The following is a 14,909-nucleotide window of genomic DNA, read 5'->3' on the forward strand; positions in this document are numbered from 1 at the left end:
CCAATGACTTTGTATTTTTGGCAAGATGTACGGCTTTCTAAAGCCTTGTATTGAGCAAGACAATAAAATAAAATATGCTGCAACCTTCAGCAAAGGTAAGTGTGTTTGTTTATATGTAACACAGAGGGGGAACCCTGATTATAGATAAATCAGGAGATAGGTCTCTGTCACACATGAACAAAAAGAAAAGCAGCCACATAGATATTTCTCACAGCTACCACACTTTCCTCCTTCATTAAAGTGAGATTCATATAGAACAAATGGTGAACTATGAAATTGCATTTGGGTATTATTCATTGGCCTCTCTCTCTCCAATTTGGAATGTCCAACGTAGCAAGTTACAGAATAGCTGGTTATAGTATTATAAGTGTTGATTATAAGTGTTTTAACTGGTTCACACATTTTTTCTTTCATTTCTACCCTCAACTTTGCCTCAACAATGTTTCTTACCCATCTACATACAATCAATGGTTTTTAATATATACACCAAATAAATTAAACCAAATGATAATAAACAGGTTTGGGTTTGGCATATTGTATGAACCCAGCTATTTTTGCTTGTAAACTATGGTTTATGGCTCAGAGTTACATATGAGTCTGGACATTACAACTCCTTCAATCAGTTATGGATAAAATAAAACAAATGTAACTGCAATGTGTGAACACTCATTTCATGCATTCTAGTGGGTGACTATCGCCTCTCAAAGTGCAGCTACATCACATTATTGTTTGAATAAATGACTGGGTAAGGAATGGCCTAAAAATAAAGCCAAACTGGTAAAACCCATAAAAAATAATCACAGATACAAATAAAGCTCTTAAGATTGGATGACACTCACAAAAAGGGGGGAGATATTTACCTGAACTCATTGACCCAATGCTTACTCTTCAAACTGTGGGTATAAAAACCAAAGAAAAGCTCATTATGTTAGGTCTAAGTCAACCAGTTCCAATATTTATAAGATAGGGAGAAACACATTTCATTTAAAAGCCCTCTCAATAGAAAGGTGCAGAGTAACATATAGTGTATCCCTTAAAATAAACCCTTTAATTGTTGTTCACTCTGACAGGGTATAGTGAGAATATTTATTTGAAAGTTCAGGCAGAAAAAGAGCATGTGGATTTTCAACATATTTAGCATGTAGCCATAATGCTTTTGAGATGCAGCAATTGTTAAACTGGCCTTCATTTTATAAATAAGATATAAGTCTGTCATCCACAGCACCCTGGGCTACATGAACAGGTCTGTTCAATGGAGTTTTGATCGGTGTTACTTTCTGAAATCCACCTCAGCAAAACCGCATCAAGTGATACTGTAAAACAGGCTTTGGAAAACACCAAGATGGATTTGAAAGAATCTAAAGGGATGGTGGGAAATCTACCAAAAACGACAATTTTTCTGAAATCATTTCATCAGTTTTTAGAAGAGAAAATGTCACCGTAGAAAAAATGCTGACCTGAGAAAACATGTTGTGTGACAGACTGATATTCCCTGTGTTAAACTTAATTCCAGGAGGAGTCATACCATAGGCTCCTCCTTCACTAGGAAGGGCTGAAGCAATTGTTAGAATAAATATTGATCTTTTAAAAAAAAGAATGTATGAATTGATCGCAACATCTTAAAGCCACAAGGGTCAACCTGCAAGCCACATATGGCCTCACCACCAGCTGGGCTGCCTGCCATAACTGCTGCCTCTCCCCATTGGTTGGCTGTCCAAAAAGCATCAAATTAGCAAGGTGTCATCATTTTCTTGGTGTTCCTTTTCTTGATAGGAAAAGGAATACTCTGTTCACAACCTATCAATCAGTTGGTTGCTTGAATACAGGAAGCTTGCACTACTGCACTTGTGAAATATCTAATAAACCACATGAAGTGGTTTATTAGATATTTAAGTATGCATCTACCTGGTTACTTGGCAAGCAGTGGAGTCATTGAGATAAAAGGGTATCCATGTGCATTAATTCATAACCCTTGTACATAACTACCAACCACCAAACCAAACCAAACCAAACCAAATTTCACTTAAAAATTACAAGCAATTACAAGCATTTTGATAAGACATCAATTTTGCTATGTTCCTCAGAATGGCATCACTGTGTAAACAACAGCTTGATAATCAGAGTAAAAGTTGCTATAAAGGAAGAAGAGTAGCAACAATAAGCAAGATGAAGCACCTTTTCCCAATGATCTGTGCATAAGTCTTCACCAAATAATCAGAAATGTTGCGCCCCGACAGATTCTGCAGAATATCGGTGGTTTTCTGGGTTCTCTGTAGACAGTGCAGGAAGAGAAAAATAGAACTCTGAATAAGCTGGGATATGATTGGTCCTCAGCTACCCTTATTGTCATTGATTATAGAAATCAATAATCCAAATCCTCTGTAAAATAATCTACATTCCATCTTCCATCCACACCAGAGGTCATGAAACCTCTGAAATATATTAAATATATTAGCTAACACTAGGTTTTAATTTCAAAATTTCTTTTTTTCCTCTCCATTCTAATACTTTATATTCCAATGATATAAATATAGTAGGCCAGGTGGTTATGGGTTCAGCTCATTATGCCCAAGTGACATCTCTGCTTCGCAAGCTCTACAAGTTAAAGGTTCTGACTGTATCTCTAATAACCTTCATGGGGGTGTAGAACTATTTACAAGCCCCCCTTTCTCCAATTGTCTCTGTTCATCTTGTAAGATTTGGCATAATTGACTAGCTTCTTTTTTAATATCTATTTTATTTTATTTTAAAAACCATAATTGCAACAATAGAAATGAATGCAAACTAAAAAGGAAAGGAAAAAATTGAAGGTGTGGGAAAATGAATTAGAAAAGAAAATATATAAAGAAATGCCTTTCCCCTTCATCACAGCAAGTGTAAATTTAGTAATTCATCACATCACATCATCAAATTATCTCGTTTCATAGCTCATCTTGACCTATAAATAAAGCTTTAAAGCCTCATCATTCTGTCCTGATAAGCAAAAGTCGATTAAGGGTTACCAGAGATAACAACATGTCTATTTTAAACTTGATCAAATAAACCAACTTTAACTCCCTTCCCTTTATTTTTAACAATCTTTATCTCTTCAAATAATGTCCCAGAACTTGATTTCTTTTCATTTTTTTTTTCTTTTTATTTTCTCACAAAATTCTCCAAACATTTAACAGGCCTGTTTTGTTTTGTTTTGTTTTTGTAACTCCAGTATAGAAAAATTATCCAGGTCACTCTCTTGGTTTGTAATTTTTATATCCCCTTTAATTACTACTTAATTTAATTCCACTTGTTTCTTTTGCGTGTTAAGGGTAGCATTTTTTTCCATAGAATTCTTGTAGCTTGTCGCTTTTATATCCATGTTCAGATCAGTTCTCTTCCTTGTAAAACTTGTTCCTCTTCCACAACCTCTTTTAAACACAATCTCGTTATAGATGCATTTATTCTTACAATGGGCTCATTGTTTAAAAATATCCTTCAATATTTAGACAAACCCAGGCTCTTCATCTCCTAGAGCTCTGAACCTGCCAGAGATCAGTGTTTTATGATCTCCTCACAAGGAGCAACTGTCTGGTGCACCTGTGGGTAAGCTCAAGTCCTCTTGTTGTTTGGAAAGGGATTATGAAAAGGTGGTCTAATCACCATTCTTTCCTGGAAGTCTCAATGAAACAATTGAAACAATGCCGTATTATAAGATTCAGAGACAGAGCTTTCTATGGTTGATTCTTCTCCTCTGGAACAACATCATCCCTGAAAACACATGGCCCAGAGACTGGTTTTAAGCAAGCTCCAAAGATCTGGCTATTCCAGAAAACCTTCACAGGGTTATTTATGACTCTCTTAGCTGAGGTTGATATCTGCATTAGGAACTATAGTTTTCCCTTTTAAAAAAAGTGTATTCATTATATGGTTGTGTACCACCCCAAATGGCCACAGCAGCTTATAAATGGATTACATCAATGAAAAAATTCAGTTATCTACAGTCTATCCATCTACTTCCCTACCTCCTCGCAGGATGTTTTAGCTGCCAAGTATTAGGATTGGAAGAAAGTGTATCTCAAGTGTTAACAACATACCTGAGGAGGAGGTAGACCACCAGCCCCAGCAGGGCACACTGGAAGTATTTTCTTTATATTATTATTACTACATATGCACGATGGGGAAGGATTCGCCATTGTCCAATTGCCTTTCTGGAAGATTTCAATGACATTTTCAGGCACTGGAGCTTGGCTCCATTCTTCTTCTCCCACAGAACAAGGAGCCTCTCTGTAAAAAAAAAAAATCCAAAAGAAAAGACTTTCATTCAGAAATCTTATACAGAAATCTTAAGAGTTCCACCTTAAAACAAATAAGTAGCAACCTGTGTCGCTGCTAAGATTTTATTGAGCTTTGCCCAAGCCGTTCCAGTTATGTTGTTATAAACTATTATGCTAGAATAGACTTGCTCAGTTTGGGGCCTTTGGGGCCTGCAGCTACCCAAATTTTCCATCAGGTCAACCACTAGTTTACACCAGTTAGGATTTCTGACAGTTGCAGTTTCAGTATAAGTTCAGTATACATTCCAGAGCAAGTAATTCTTGTCAGAATTTAAGAACATAAACCAAAACACCACATTAACAGAATTTTAAGAATATAAACCACATTCTTGATAGAATTTAACAACATAAACCAAAAAACTACATTAACAGAATTTTAAGAACATAAACCACATTCTGTAGCTGCAATCTGTATTTCTGCCAGAATTACACAACACACAACACAGTCATACAAGTAATTGCCAAGAGATCCACAATGAATTTCAAGTGTTCTCTAGTTCTTAACTAGAGAAAAAAGTGCTCATTTTAAAAAGTGCTTTGCTAATATTCCACTTACGGAATGGTGTATCCTTCCATGCAACGGGTCCCAAAACCAGGTTTGCTGAGAAGAGCATTAAAAATCTTTTGAGTAGTGGCATCTTCTGGGGCATCATTGCTGTGGGTGCACCAAAAGGAAACCATCAAAGCTTAAAATTAAATTCAAAGGCAGAGGAAACAGAAACAGACAAATAGGAACAATTCAGGAACAAGATTAATGTCCCTTCAAATTAATTCCATGGCCCTTCCATGTTTATTTCCATCTCCATTCAAAATTCCAGTATGATTTCCCAGAAGAATATGATATGATGTATTTATAACCTGGTGTTAAATTGGTCTTGCATTGTTTATCACATCTGATAATCTGTGAGTTTTAGCCTCCACACCGTAACGTACTGGTTACATCAAAGTTTTTTAACTTTGCGTGCACAACCCCAGCCCTGAAACCAAGGCCGAGCCACTGCCCAGGGCACGACCATAATGAGGCCCCAGATGTGCCACCAATGCATCTCAGAAGGCCCTTCAGGCTCCAGAGGTCCCTCCCCACCCACCCAAAGGGGGAGGGAGAACACCAGGCAACGATGATCAGTCGCCTGATTCCTATGACAGCGAGGTTTAATTTTTTACCTGATAAATGTGTACTGCTGACCATACATCCATGGGTGCAATTCTAGGCTGGGATATTTTCCAAAGGGAGGAACAATCAGACTGAAGACAAGAGCAATGCAAACGAAGATGGCAGGGAGGACAATCTGAAATGAGGCAGATAGGAGGGAAGAGAACGGGCTCACAAAATTCTTCAAGAATAACGAAGAAGCTTTCCACACCATGTTAAAAATTCCACTCCTACTATTTCCAATATTTAATCAGCAATGTCAAACTGAACTGCAGATTCCTTTGTCATACTGCCATTCAATAGCAAAGGAAGTGAGTCATTCCGGAGGGGAAAAAGCAAATAATTGCACTATTTTTGGGGTGGGAGGAAAATCCTTCCAAAGAACATGGCCTTCCCCCTCACCACATTTCAAATTTCATCCCACGTTAAAATGCTTTAAAACTTTGATGTGATATAATTCAGCAGAAAAAAAAAAACCCAGAAAAGCATTACTCATCCTTCAAATTAGCATTCTTGTCAATATAGAGTTTAATATATATTGGTACTGGATGGGAAATAAGAATCTGATTTTAACCCGTTATGTGTAAACCACCAGCATTCAAATTTCCCACTGAGAAAACTAAGCCTCCGTGGCGCAGTGGTTCGAGTGCACTTCTGCAAGCTACTTCTGCAGCCAGCTGCCCACAATTTGGCAGTTCAGATCCCACCAGGCTCAAGGCTGACTCAGCCTTCCATCCTTCTGAGGTGGGTAAAATGAGGACCCCCCCAGATTTTGGGGAGCAACAGGCTGCCTCTATAAACTGCTTATAGAGGGCTATGAAGCACTATAAAGCGGTACGTAAGTCTAAGTGCTATTGCTATTAGTGATCAGTAGTAATTGATTTACTAAGCATAAAAGGAACCAGTTTTTGAAATTCCTGTAGTGGTAGTCCTTGACTTCTGACCATTCATTTAAGGACCATTCAAAGTTAGGCAGTGAAAAAAGCTCACACTTACAACCGTTGCAGTGTCCCACATGGTCACATAATCGCCATTTGTGTGCTCTTCCCAGCTGGCTTCTCACAAGTCAAGTCAATGGGGAAGCTAGATATTTTTTTTAATGACCCCATAATTCATTTAACATCTGCAGCCATTTTGCTTAACAACCATGGTTTTTTTAAAAAAAAAAAAAAGATGGTGAAATTGGGCATGACTTGGCAATGGAAGTACCAATCCCGATTGTGGTTGTAAATTGAGGACTACGTGTAGAATTGAACCCTTTGGAGGGAACCCAACTCACCTGGGCAAAGATGCCCTTTCTGCTGCGCTTGGCAATAAGCAACCGCTTCCAAAGCAGAGCTACAAACTGTTGGTGGAACAGCTTCCAGCCCTTCATCTGACTGGATCCTTTGCCATCAATTCCACTCAGAAGGTCAGTTTCCCGAGATTCTGCAGGGAAAAGGTTGAGAGTCAACGAAGCTTTTATCTATTTCCCTAATCTTCTAAGAAAGAACACCTTGTTTAAGCATCTGCTTGGAGACTAGAAACCTTTCCTCTCTTATTTAGCATAGGAGAATTGTATGGCTCACTAGACATAACTGCACTACAACACCCCCAAGGGCTCCAGACAGCATGGTCAATATTTAAAAAGAGGCTAGGAGTTGCAGTTCAGGAACATCAGGTAGGGTTGTTAGAGCTGGTACATTTTCCATCTCTGCAGCAGTTAAATTTTCCCTCCAAATGACCTGAAGCAACAGAGAAATTTTGGAACTGGAAGCCATGCTGGAGCTAGAAAAACACCTTTCCAAAGGAAATCTAGTGGCTGAAACAGCATCCTGGCAACGGCATTTCTTTGATGCTAACTATAAAGTTCCAGCGATAAGGTTCGGGGAACTGACCTTTCCAGAATCAGCTACCAATTTCCCCCTGTATTGTTATTGGTTTATTTTGACAAAGGTTGATTCACATGCAGACATGCACATCGCTTGATTATTCACTACCACTTTGTAGGCTGCATCAAGTAGGCTTCAAAGCAAATATATATCCGTTCATATTCAAGCTTCGAGAAGGTAAGTGGCTGCCTTGGCCAAGCGCGCCTTGCCAGCAATGGGCACAAGACAATGAAAGGCAGAAGGGGGCAGTAAATGGTGAATTCAGGGCAGCCAGAAGGCAGAAACGGGAGGGAGACAGGCAGGGGCGGGGAGATAAAGTCAAGGCAAGCATGGTAAGGCACAAGAAGCCTGAGGTCCTCGCCTAACGAATGCAACGGGGACTACATGGAACTGCCATTACTAAGTAGTATGGTTACGTCATATTTCACCTCGGCTCTGCTTAGCAACAGAAATTCTGGTCCCAATTGCTGGTTAGTAAGGAAGGATCATCAGTAAATTAACTCTCGTGTTAAACTGGGGTGGCCTCTTGTTTCTTGGGTCTCAAGTTGCATACACTGGGTTTTATGTGCATGCGTGAAGTTCATCCAAATTCTTCCAAACATGAGCGTGTTGGGAGATGATATTCCCAGGGGTGGGGTTCTACCAGTTTGGACTGGTTCAGGTGAACGGGATGTTAAGTTTGCATCTGGTTCACTGAACTGGTAGTTGAACCAAGCGGCTGGTCCCGCCCATCCTGCCCATCCCCTCCCAGGAGTCTCCATTCGGCCCATTTTCGATGCAAGTAAGTGCAAGGTCTGCGCAGAGGCTCTGGGAGGGGGGAAAAATGGGCCTTCCAGAAATACCAGAAGTCCGGAAATGGGTCTGTTTCCAGCTTCTGGGGGGCTTCCGGAGCCCGGAGGAGGCCGTTTTTGCCCTCCCAGAGGCCCAAGGGAAGCCTCCAGACCCTTGGGAAGGCGAAAAATGGCCCTCCCGGAAGTTCCGGTAGGCCACGCCCACTATAGCCACGCCCACCTAGCAACTGGGCAGTGAACCAGTTGTTGGGATTTTTGAATCCCACCCCTGGATATTCCCCTGAATAACAACGACCTATCCATAACTTCAAAGTCCTTATCTCAAATATAATCAACAAATCATGCACAGCAAATGATCCTCAGCTTACAGTTGGTCATCAGGTATACGTACAGCATACTTTTAAATCTCATACATGCAGAGAAACATGGAAACTTTCTACTCTACCTGGATCTATGTCAGAATCGTTGGGATCAAAAGCGTCATCCTCTGTGAATGGACGAAGGCAGCTTTGTCGGTCTCCAAAGATTCGGTTTCTTCTAGCAGGTAATGTGCCGTCTGAAAAGAAAAGTTTATTTTCTATCAATATTGAAGTCACGCTCCCCTAACTGTTATATTTGTATGTCCCAAAGGTGCTTTTTTCCCCAAGAGCCAGCTGGACTTTCTGGTTTTTCTTTGAAGATGTTCCACTTCTCATCCAAGAAGTTTCTTCTTGGATGGTGACCATCCAGTCAGAGTTGAAGAAGCTTCTTGGATGAGAAGCAAAACGTCTTCAAAGAAAAACAAAGAAAGTCTAGTTGCCTCTTGAAAAAAGCACCTTGGGGACAAACTATGACCTGGATGACTGAGAATCTTCATAGACATTACACTTGTATGTTTTCTTCCCTGTTTTCCTTTTATTTTTAAGAGTTTTGCCCAGCCAGGAATTTCCCAGAAAAGAAATAAAAGTTGCTTCAAGGAAGCGACACTTCTATCCCAGGGCAATGGGATAGAAGCACACGTGGGTGCAGGTTTGGTTCAGAACTGGGCATCCAAAGGCCAATCTCATCAACATTTGCTGAGTGATTTCATTTCATGGTTCTTTGATTCTAGGGCTTGTACATCTTGTAGATGGTACCAGCTTTTAGCACACGTCAAAATATTTTCATATGGAAGCTGTAACATTTGAAAGATGCTGACAGATATATCAATCCCATTCACATTATCAATCACCTTATTACTGACAGATCTTTCTGGAAATCCCCATTGCTGGCATAAACCTTTCTTGCTCCATAAGTTTCAAATACAATAGCTAGACATTAAGGGCTACCACATGAAAAGAACATTTAATGTACGTACAACAGTAGAGATTTAAGGGCAGCATGTTATATTAATAATATTGTTTATTGTTATAATTATTTTCAAGGAGAAGTTAGTTTATTTCTTCCTTTTACAATGTCATGCAGCTGCATTTACATAATTCCGAGATACGTTTTTAAAAAAAGGAATATAAAAAATAATTTAAAAATCCATCACCTAAATAAAATTAGGCACTATACATGTGAAAAGTTATTATAAATAAACAATATACCAGATTATAATCTATTGTTATTAAGGTAAATCATAAAAACCAGCCAACCAAGTAATGCAACTGTGGTTTCTCTTCTGAAATTTCATTAACTTTTTTTCTAATGTGGTAATTGAACAAGTTTTACTAATCCACAACTCAGTTGTTATATTAGCTAAAGTTTTCCAGTTTTGCACAATCATTGCTGTTTACCTGAGGTCTCTGCATCCACACCCTTATCTTCTGCCACCTTGAGAAAAATCTGAAATACAAAAGAGATGGCTTTAATCTATGCTGCTTTATGCTAAGTTACCTTGTAGGATCTATTTTAGAGGCTCTACAGTATAGCAATGGCAATAGACTTATATACCGCTTCACAGTGCTTTACAGCCCTCTCTAAGAGGTTTACAGAGTCAGCATATTTCCCCCAATAATCTGGGTCCTCATTTTACTGACCTAAGAAGGATGGATGGCTGAGTCAACCTTGAGCCTGGTGAGATTTGAACTGCCAAACTGCTGGCGGCCGGTGATCAGCAGAAGTAGCCTGCAGTACTGCATTCTAACCACTGCCCCACCATGGCTCTAAGTATATTTCTATATAAGATATTCCAGTTTGGTGTTGTGGTGAAGATACTGGACTAGCAACTGGCAGATTATGAGTTCTAATCCCACTTTAAGTATGAAAGCCAGCAGGACAATTATAGGCCAGTCACTCATTCTCAGTCTAATCTACCTCACAGGGTTGTTGTTTTGGGAGAAATTGGAAGCGGGAGCATTATTTAACAGCAGTTAAATAATGGCGATTTGGGCAATTTTGTCAATTTTAACACATGTGAAGTTCAATTCCCAGAATTCCTCCACTGAAGTTGAAGTCTGTCCATCTTAAAGTTGCGAAAGCTGGAAGGAAAGATTAGGTTTTTGCCAACCTCACAGATGGCAGTTCTGATTAGTCCTGTACCGCCATGCATGGATGCCCTGATAAGTAGTGTAAATTAAATCCAGAGGCAGAACTGCTCTTAGCATAGCCCACAGTAATATCCGTGGAGATGAAGTTCCTAACCTCATGTGGAGATATTCCCTGACCGCAGCTCATAGAATTGGAGAATTAAATCCATGAATAGCACACAGTTCTTATGTTTGTATTTATTACTATTACTATTTATTTCTATTACATTTCCCCCCACGAGAAAAAACAAAACACAGTTTTGCAACACTGCGATTCATTTTATGAGAATGGGTGTTGGTATGTTTTGGAAGCATACCCCTCTACCAAATGCAAGAAGGCTATTATTATTGGACCAGGGGACATGAGGGGCTGTCTCTTCCCAATTACATTGATCCATCCCACTTAGTTAAGCAGGAAAGGACATGCTGCTTGCCGCATATCCCATTGGTCAAAGAATATTGACTGGCAGGATCCAGGAGGAAGGCTTTCTCTGCTTTTGCCCTTTGGGACATCTGACCTTCAGAGTTGAGGCAAACCTCCACTCTGTCGATCCTCTGGAAGAGTGCTAAGACCTGGCTTTGCTAATTACCATGGGGTGTGTGTTGCCGTGCTGGGGATGGCTGGTGACTTGAGGGCACTGTCTCTGCCGTATTGAATTTTTTTTATCTTTCTGAATTTTTTAATTCTGATTTTCACTGTTAACTGGTAAATTTCAACTTTCTTCTTAACTTGGTTTTTTTTTTAATCTGAGCTCTTCCTCATATTGATGTATTTATGTTGTTCTAAACCAGGGGTGTCAAACTCAAGGCCCTGTGGGCTGGATCTGGTCCACAGGTTGCTTAAATCTGGCCCCCGGGACCGGCCTGGAAATAGCAAAGGACTGGACCGTGGTGCCTCTTGCAGCCAAAACGGGGCATCTGAGGGCTGCGTGCGGCCCTCCGCACTCCATTTTCAGCCTGGACGGTCTCCTGCTGCACCCTGGGGCATGGGGGAGCCACGTGCAGCCCCCCCATGCCCCATTTTGGCTGGCAGGGTGCTGCAGGCGGCATCTGTTCCGTCTTTACCCCCCACCCCGACTGGTCCGTAGAGAAGAACTACAATGCTGATCCAGCCCTTGAAGAAATCTAGTTTGAAACTCTTGTTCTAAACCATCCAGAGTCCCTTAGGTGAGGTTGGCAGTGTAGGGATTTAATAATAAAAACAAGTAATAAATAAATAAATATATGTATCTCAGCCACACCTCACTGGGAGCAAACCAAGCTAGGGATGATTTCAGAATAGCTGCTATCACATACCTCTTCCAAGGTAGTCTCAGAAATGCCATAGCTGGAAATTCCCAGGTCAGAGAGGCGGTCATCAATCTCATGAAACAGCTCCACAAAAGCTCCTTCTCGGGCAGCTTCATAGGGCAAAACATAACTTAACTCGTGGCCAATGTCTTCCACCAGCTTTGCCTCTGAGACGTGCTTCATAATCAGATTAGAAATTGCAGATACATCTAGAAGAACGCAATGAGTCATCAAATTTGCTGCCGTTGCGTTAGCTGTACCAACTGAGCATTATGTTTGTATCGGATATTGCTAAAATGCTTATCTTGGGGAGTTGAACCAATATAAGATAACAACAACCAATTCATTGCACAATAATAGGGAAAAGGAGGGAGGAGATTTTTGAAGTATTTCTAGCAGGACTATCAGATTCTGTAACAGCCTAGTTCCCTATGCCATCATCTGTCTGGTAAACTCATAAGATTCGTTTTTCTTGCCATGCACATCCTAACTAGACTTGTTGTTTCTCCATGTCATATAATATAAGTGGGTATATGCATAATTTTGAATTTATTTATTTAGTCATGTTTATGTAGTGTACATTGGAGGTGGAGACCCTTTGAGAGCTGTACGCAACAAAATTTCATTTTAATGTATGCCAATTAGTGTACATTCAAAGTGACAATAAAGTTATTATTCTATTCTATTCTATTCTATTCTATTCTATTCTATTCTATTCTATTCTATTCTATTCTATTCTATTCTATTCTATTCTATTCTATTCTATTATTCTCTACTCTACTCTACTCTACTCTACTCTACTCTACTCTATTCTATTCTTACCCAACTCTTGGATGCCCCAGAGATTGTTACTTCATTCTCTATAATTGAATGGGTTGGATACGATAATGGAACATACAGCTTACGGGTGAATGACAGACAAAATTTCATTTTAATGTATGCCAATTAGTGTATATTCAAAATGACGATAAAATTATTCTAAATCTAATAATTGAATTCACAATAGAAAATTAGACACACTTTGATTTCCATGGATAGAAGGGCTTCATCTGTCCATGGAAAGGTTATCAAGAAACAGAGAAAGTTCCCTTGGGCCACAAGGGTAGCGGGTGCTACCTATGCTCTTCCCAGATCTATTCTAAGGGGAGAGGCCCTCTTTAAAAGAGCAGATGTTACAGGATGTAGGAGGAGAGAAGAATCTTGCCACCACATTAACCAGCAACAAAAGCCCATCAAGGAGAGGCAACTGCCAGAAGCTAAGCCTACATTTTTAACTCGCCTTGCTTAGATTCATAGTTTATCAATGCTGCAGACTTTGGATTTTTTTTTTTTCAATGCCAAGAAAATTAAGATCAACATTCTATCACACTGGGGATTAAGAACTCCCCATCTAGCCAAACAAAGTGCAGACGTTCAGTATGCAAGAAACAACCTTACCTATTGTCGGGGTGTCACTTTCATGATCACTCCCAAGGCCCGCATCAGAGCTACTCTGCGAAATGCTGTCATCCTAGTTAAAGAAGAAAAAGTAATGGAAAAATCTTTTAGCCCAAGAAGATCAAGAGGAAATATATTTTAAGAACTCTGCAACTCTAACACCAGAGCAAGCAAGGCAGGCATTGAAATCAAACCAATCAGAAATCAGAATATTGCTATGTCTTTAGACTGTCCCATTGTGCTCCTGAATATTTTGTATGATTACACACCCCAAGAAAGAAGTTATTATACTTCAGAAGCCCCGTCTGTTTAGATTGTTTTAGCCCATACTGGCAACAGCTCCTACCTTTTTCAGGTAAGATATTGTGCTGCTGCTGTTTCTACAGGAGCTGAGTGAGGAATCCACATCCTTCTTGACTAAGGTCAGGTAGTATCCTGTGCCCAGCTGGTTCTTCAGGAATAAAGAAGAGCCAACGCAACAAAGTTTGCCATTAGATATGATGGCAATTCGGTCTCCAAGGATGTCTGCCTCATCCATGTGGTGGGTGGAGAGAATGATAGTGCGACCTACAATTCAAAAGAAACATACAACTATCAGGGAAGCTTAGAGATCATGTGAGTTCTGTTTTCCTTACATGAGCAAAGAACAGCTCGGGGACAGTAAATGAACACCAGGAAAATAGGAACAAATTAACTTTCCCACACAATCGTGGTGGTCCCATGCTTATCCAAAGAGCCTTGCAGATGTTCTCACAAAAGCCATAGCAAGAAGATATAGAAGATCAAGATCTGCCATTAGAGCTGGCTGAAATCTGATGTCAATGTTATTATTGCCCACTGATTAAAGCACAGGATTGTTGCCACTACCATCAAGTTCTTTCTCCTCTGCACAACTTTACAAATAACTGAAGGTTCAACTGGAGGACCACAGCCTATTCAAACACTACCTCATGAGGAACATCCATAGCTCAGTGGAAGAGAACACCTGTAGCACTGCAGAAAGTCCCACTTTCGAATCTTAGCTGCTCTAGTTTAAAAGATTGCAGATTGTTGGGCTGGGAGACATCTTAACTTGAGACATCAGAAAAGCAATAGTGATTGATTTTTCCGACCAAAATGTTAGCAAGACTAAAAAGGTTTCATCTAGAAGATCTTGGAGAGCAATCTTTGACTTAGGTCTGCCCAATCTTCTGAGCCTTGGTGGTGCAGTGCAATACTGCAGGCTACTTCTGCTGACTGCCAGCTGCCTGCAATTTGGCAGTTCAAATCTCACCAGGCTCAAGGTTGACTCAGCCTTCCATCTTTCCGTGGAGGGTGAAATGAGGACCCACTCTGTTGGGGGCAATAGGCTGACTCTGTAAACTGCTTAGAGAGGGCTGTAAAGCACTGTGAAGCAGTATATCAAATCTAAGTGCTGTTGCTATTGCTATTGCTATTCTGCACAGAAATCTTTGGCAATCATTCCTTGACAGTTCATCTAGAGCAGTGATAGTCAACCTGGTCCCTACCGCCCACTAGTGGGTGTTCCAGCTTTCATGGTGGGCGGTAGGGGTTTTGTCCCCTACTTT

General features: G+C 40.2%; 1 protein-coding gene across 4 annotated transcripts in view; it reads right to left on the reverse strand.

Annotated features, from left to right (window-relative positions):
- The window catches only part of ABCA1 (ATP binding cassette subfamily A member 1), a 114,670-nt gene that overhangs the window by 17,526 nt on the left and 82,235 nt on the right, over window positions 1-14,909 (reverse strand). For all 4 annotated transcript variants that reach the window (XM_026718554.2, XM_087926460.1, XM_087926458.1 and 1 more), the window contains 11 exons: window positions 13,688-13,908; window positions 13,342-13,414; window positions 11,911-12,113; window positions 9,883-9,931; window positions 8,571-8,681; window positions 6,743-6,891; window positions 5,475-5,599; window positions 4,867-4,965; window positions 4,071-4,260; window positions 2,176-2,270; window positions 861-893 (listed from right to left, as the gene is read on the reverse strand). In XM_026718554.2, coding sequence (XP_026574339.1) covers window positions 861-893; window positions 2,176-2,270; window positions 4,071-4,260; window positions 4,867-4,965; window positions 5,475-5,599; window positions 6,743-6,891; window positions 8,571-8,681; window positions 9,883-9,931; window positions 11,911-12,113; window positions 13,342-13,414; window positions 13,688-13,908 — 1,348 coding nt within the window. The remainder of the gene's footprint in view (window positions 1-860; window positions 894-2,175; window positions 2,271-4,070; window positions 4,261-4,866; window positions 4,966-5,474; window positions 5,600-6,742; window positions 6,892-8,570; window positions 8,682-9,882; window positions 9,932-11,910; window positions 12,114-13,341; window positions 13,415-13,687; window positions 13,909-14,909) is intronic.

The sequence above is a fragment of the Pseudonaja textilis genome, chromosome 2 (assembly GCF_049901715.1).
Source record: "Pseudonaja textilis isolate UNSWEBS1 chromosome 2, rPseTex1.2, whole genome shotgun sequence".
NCBI lineage: Eukaryota > Metazoa > Chordata > Lepidosauria > Squamata > Elapidae > Pseudonaja > Pseudonaja textilis.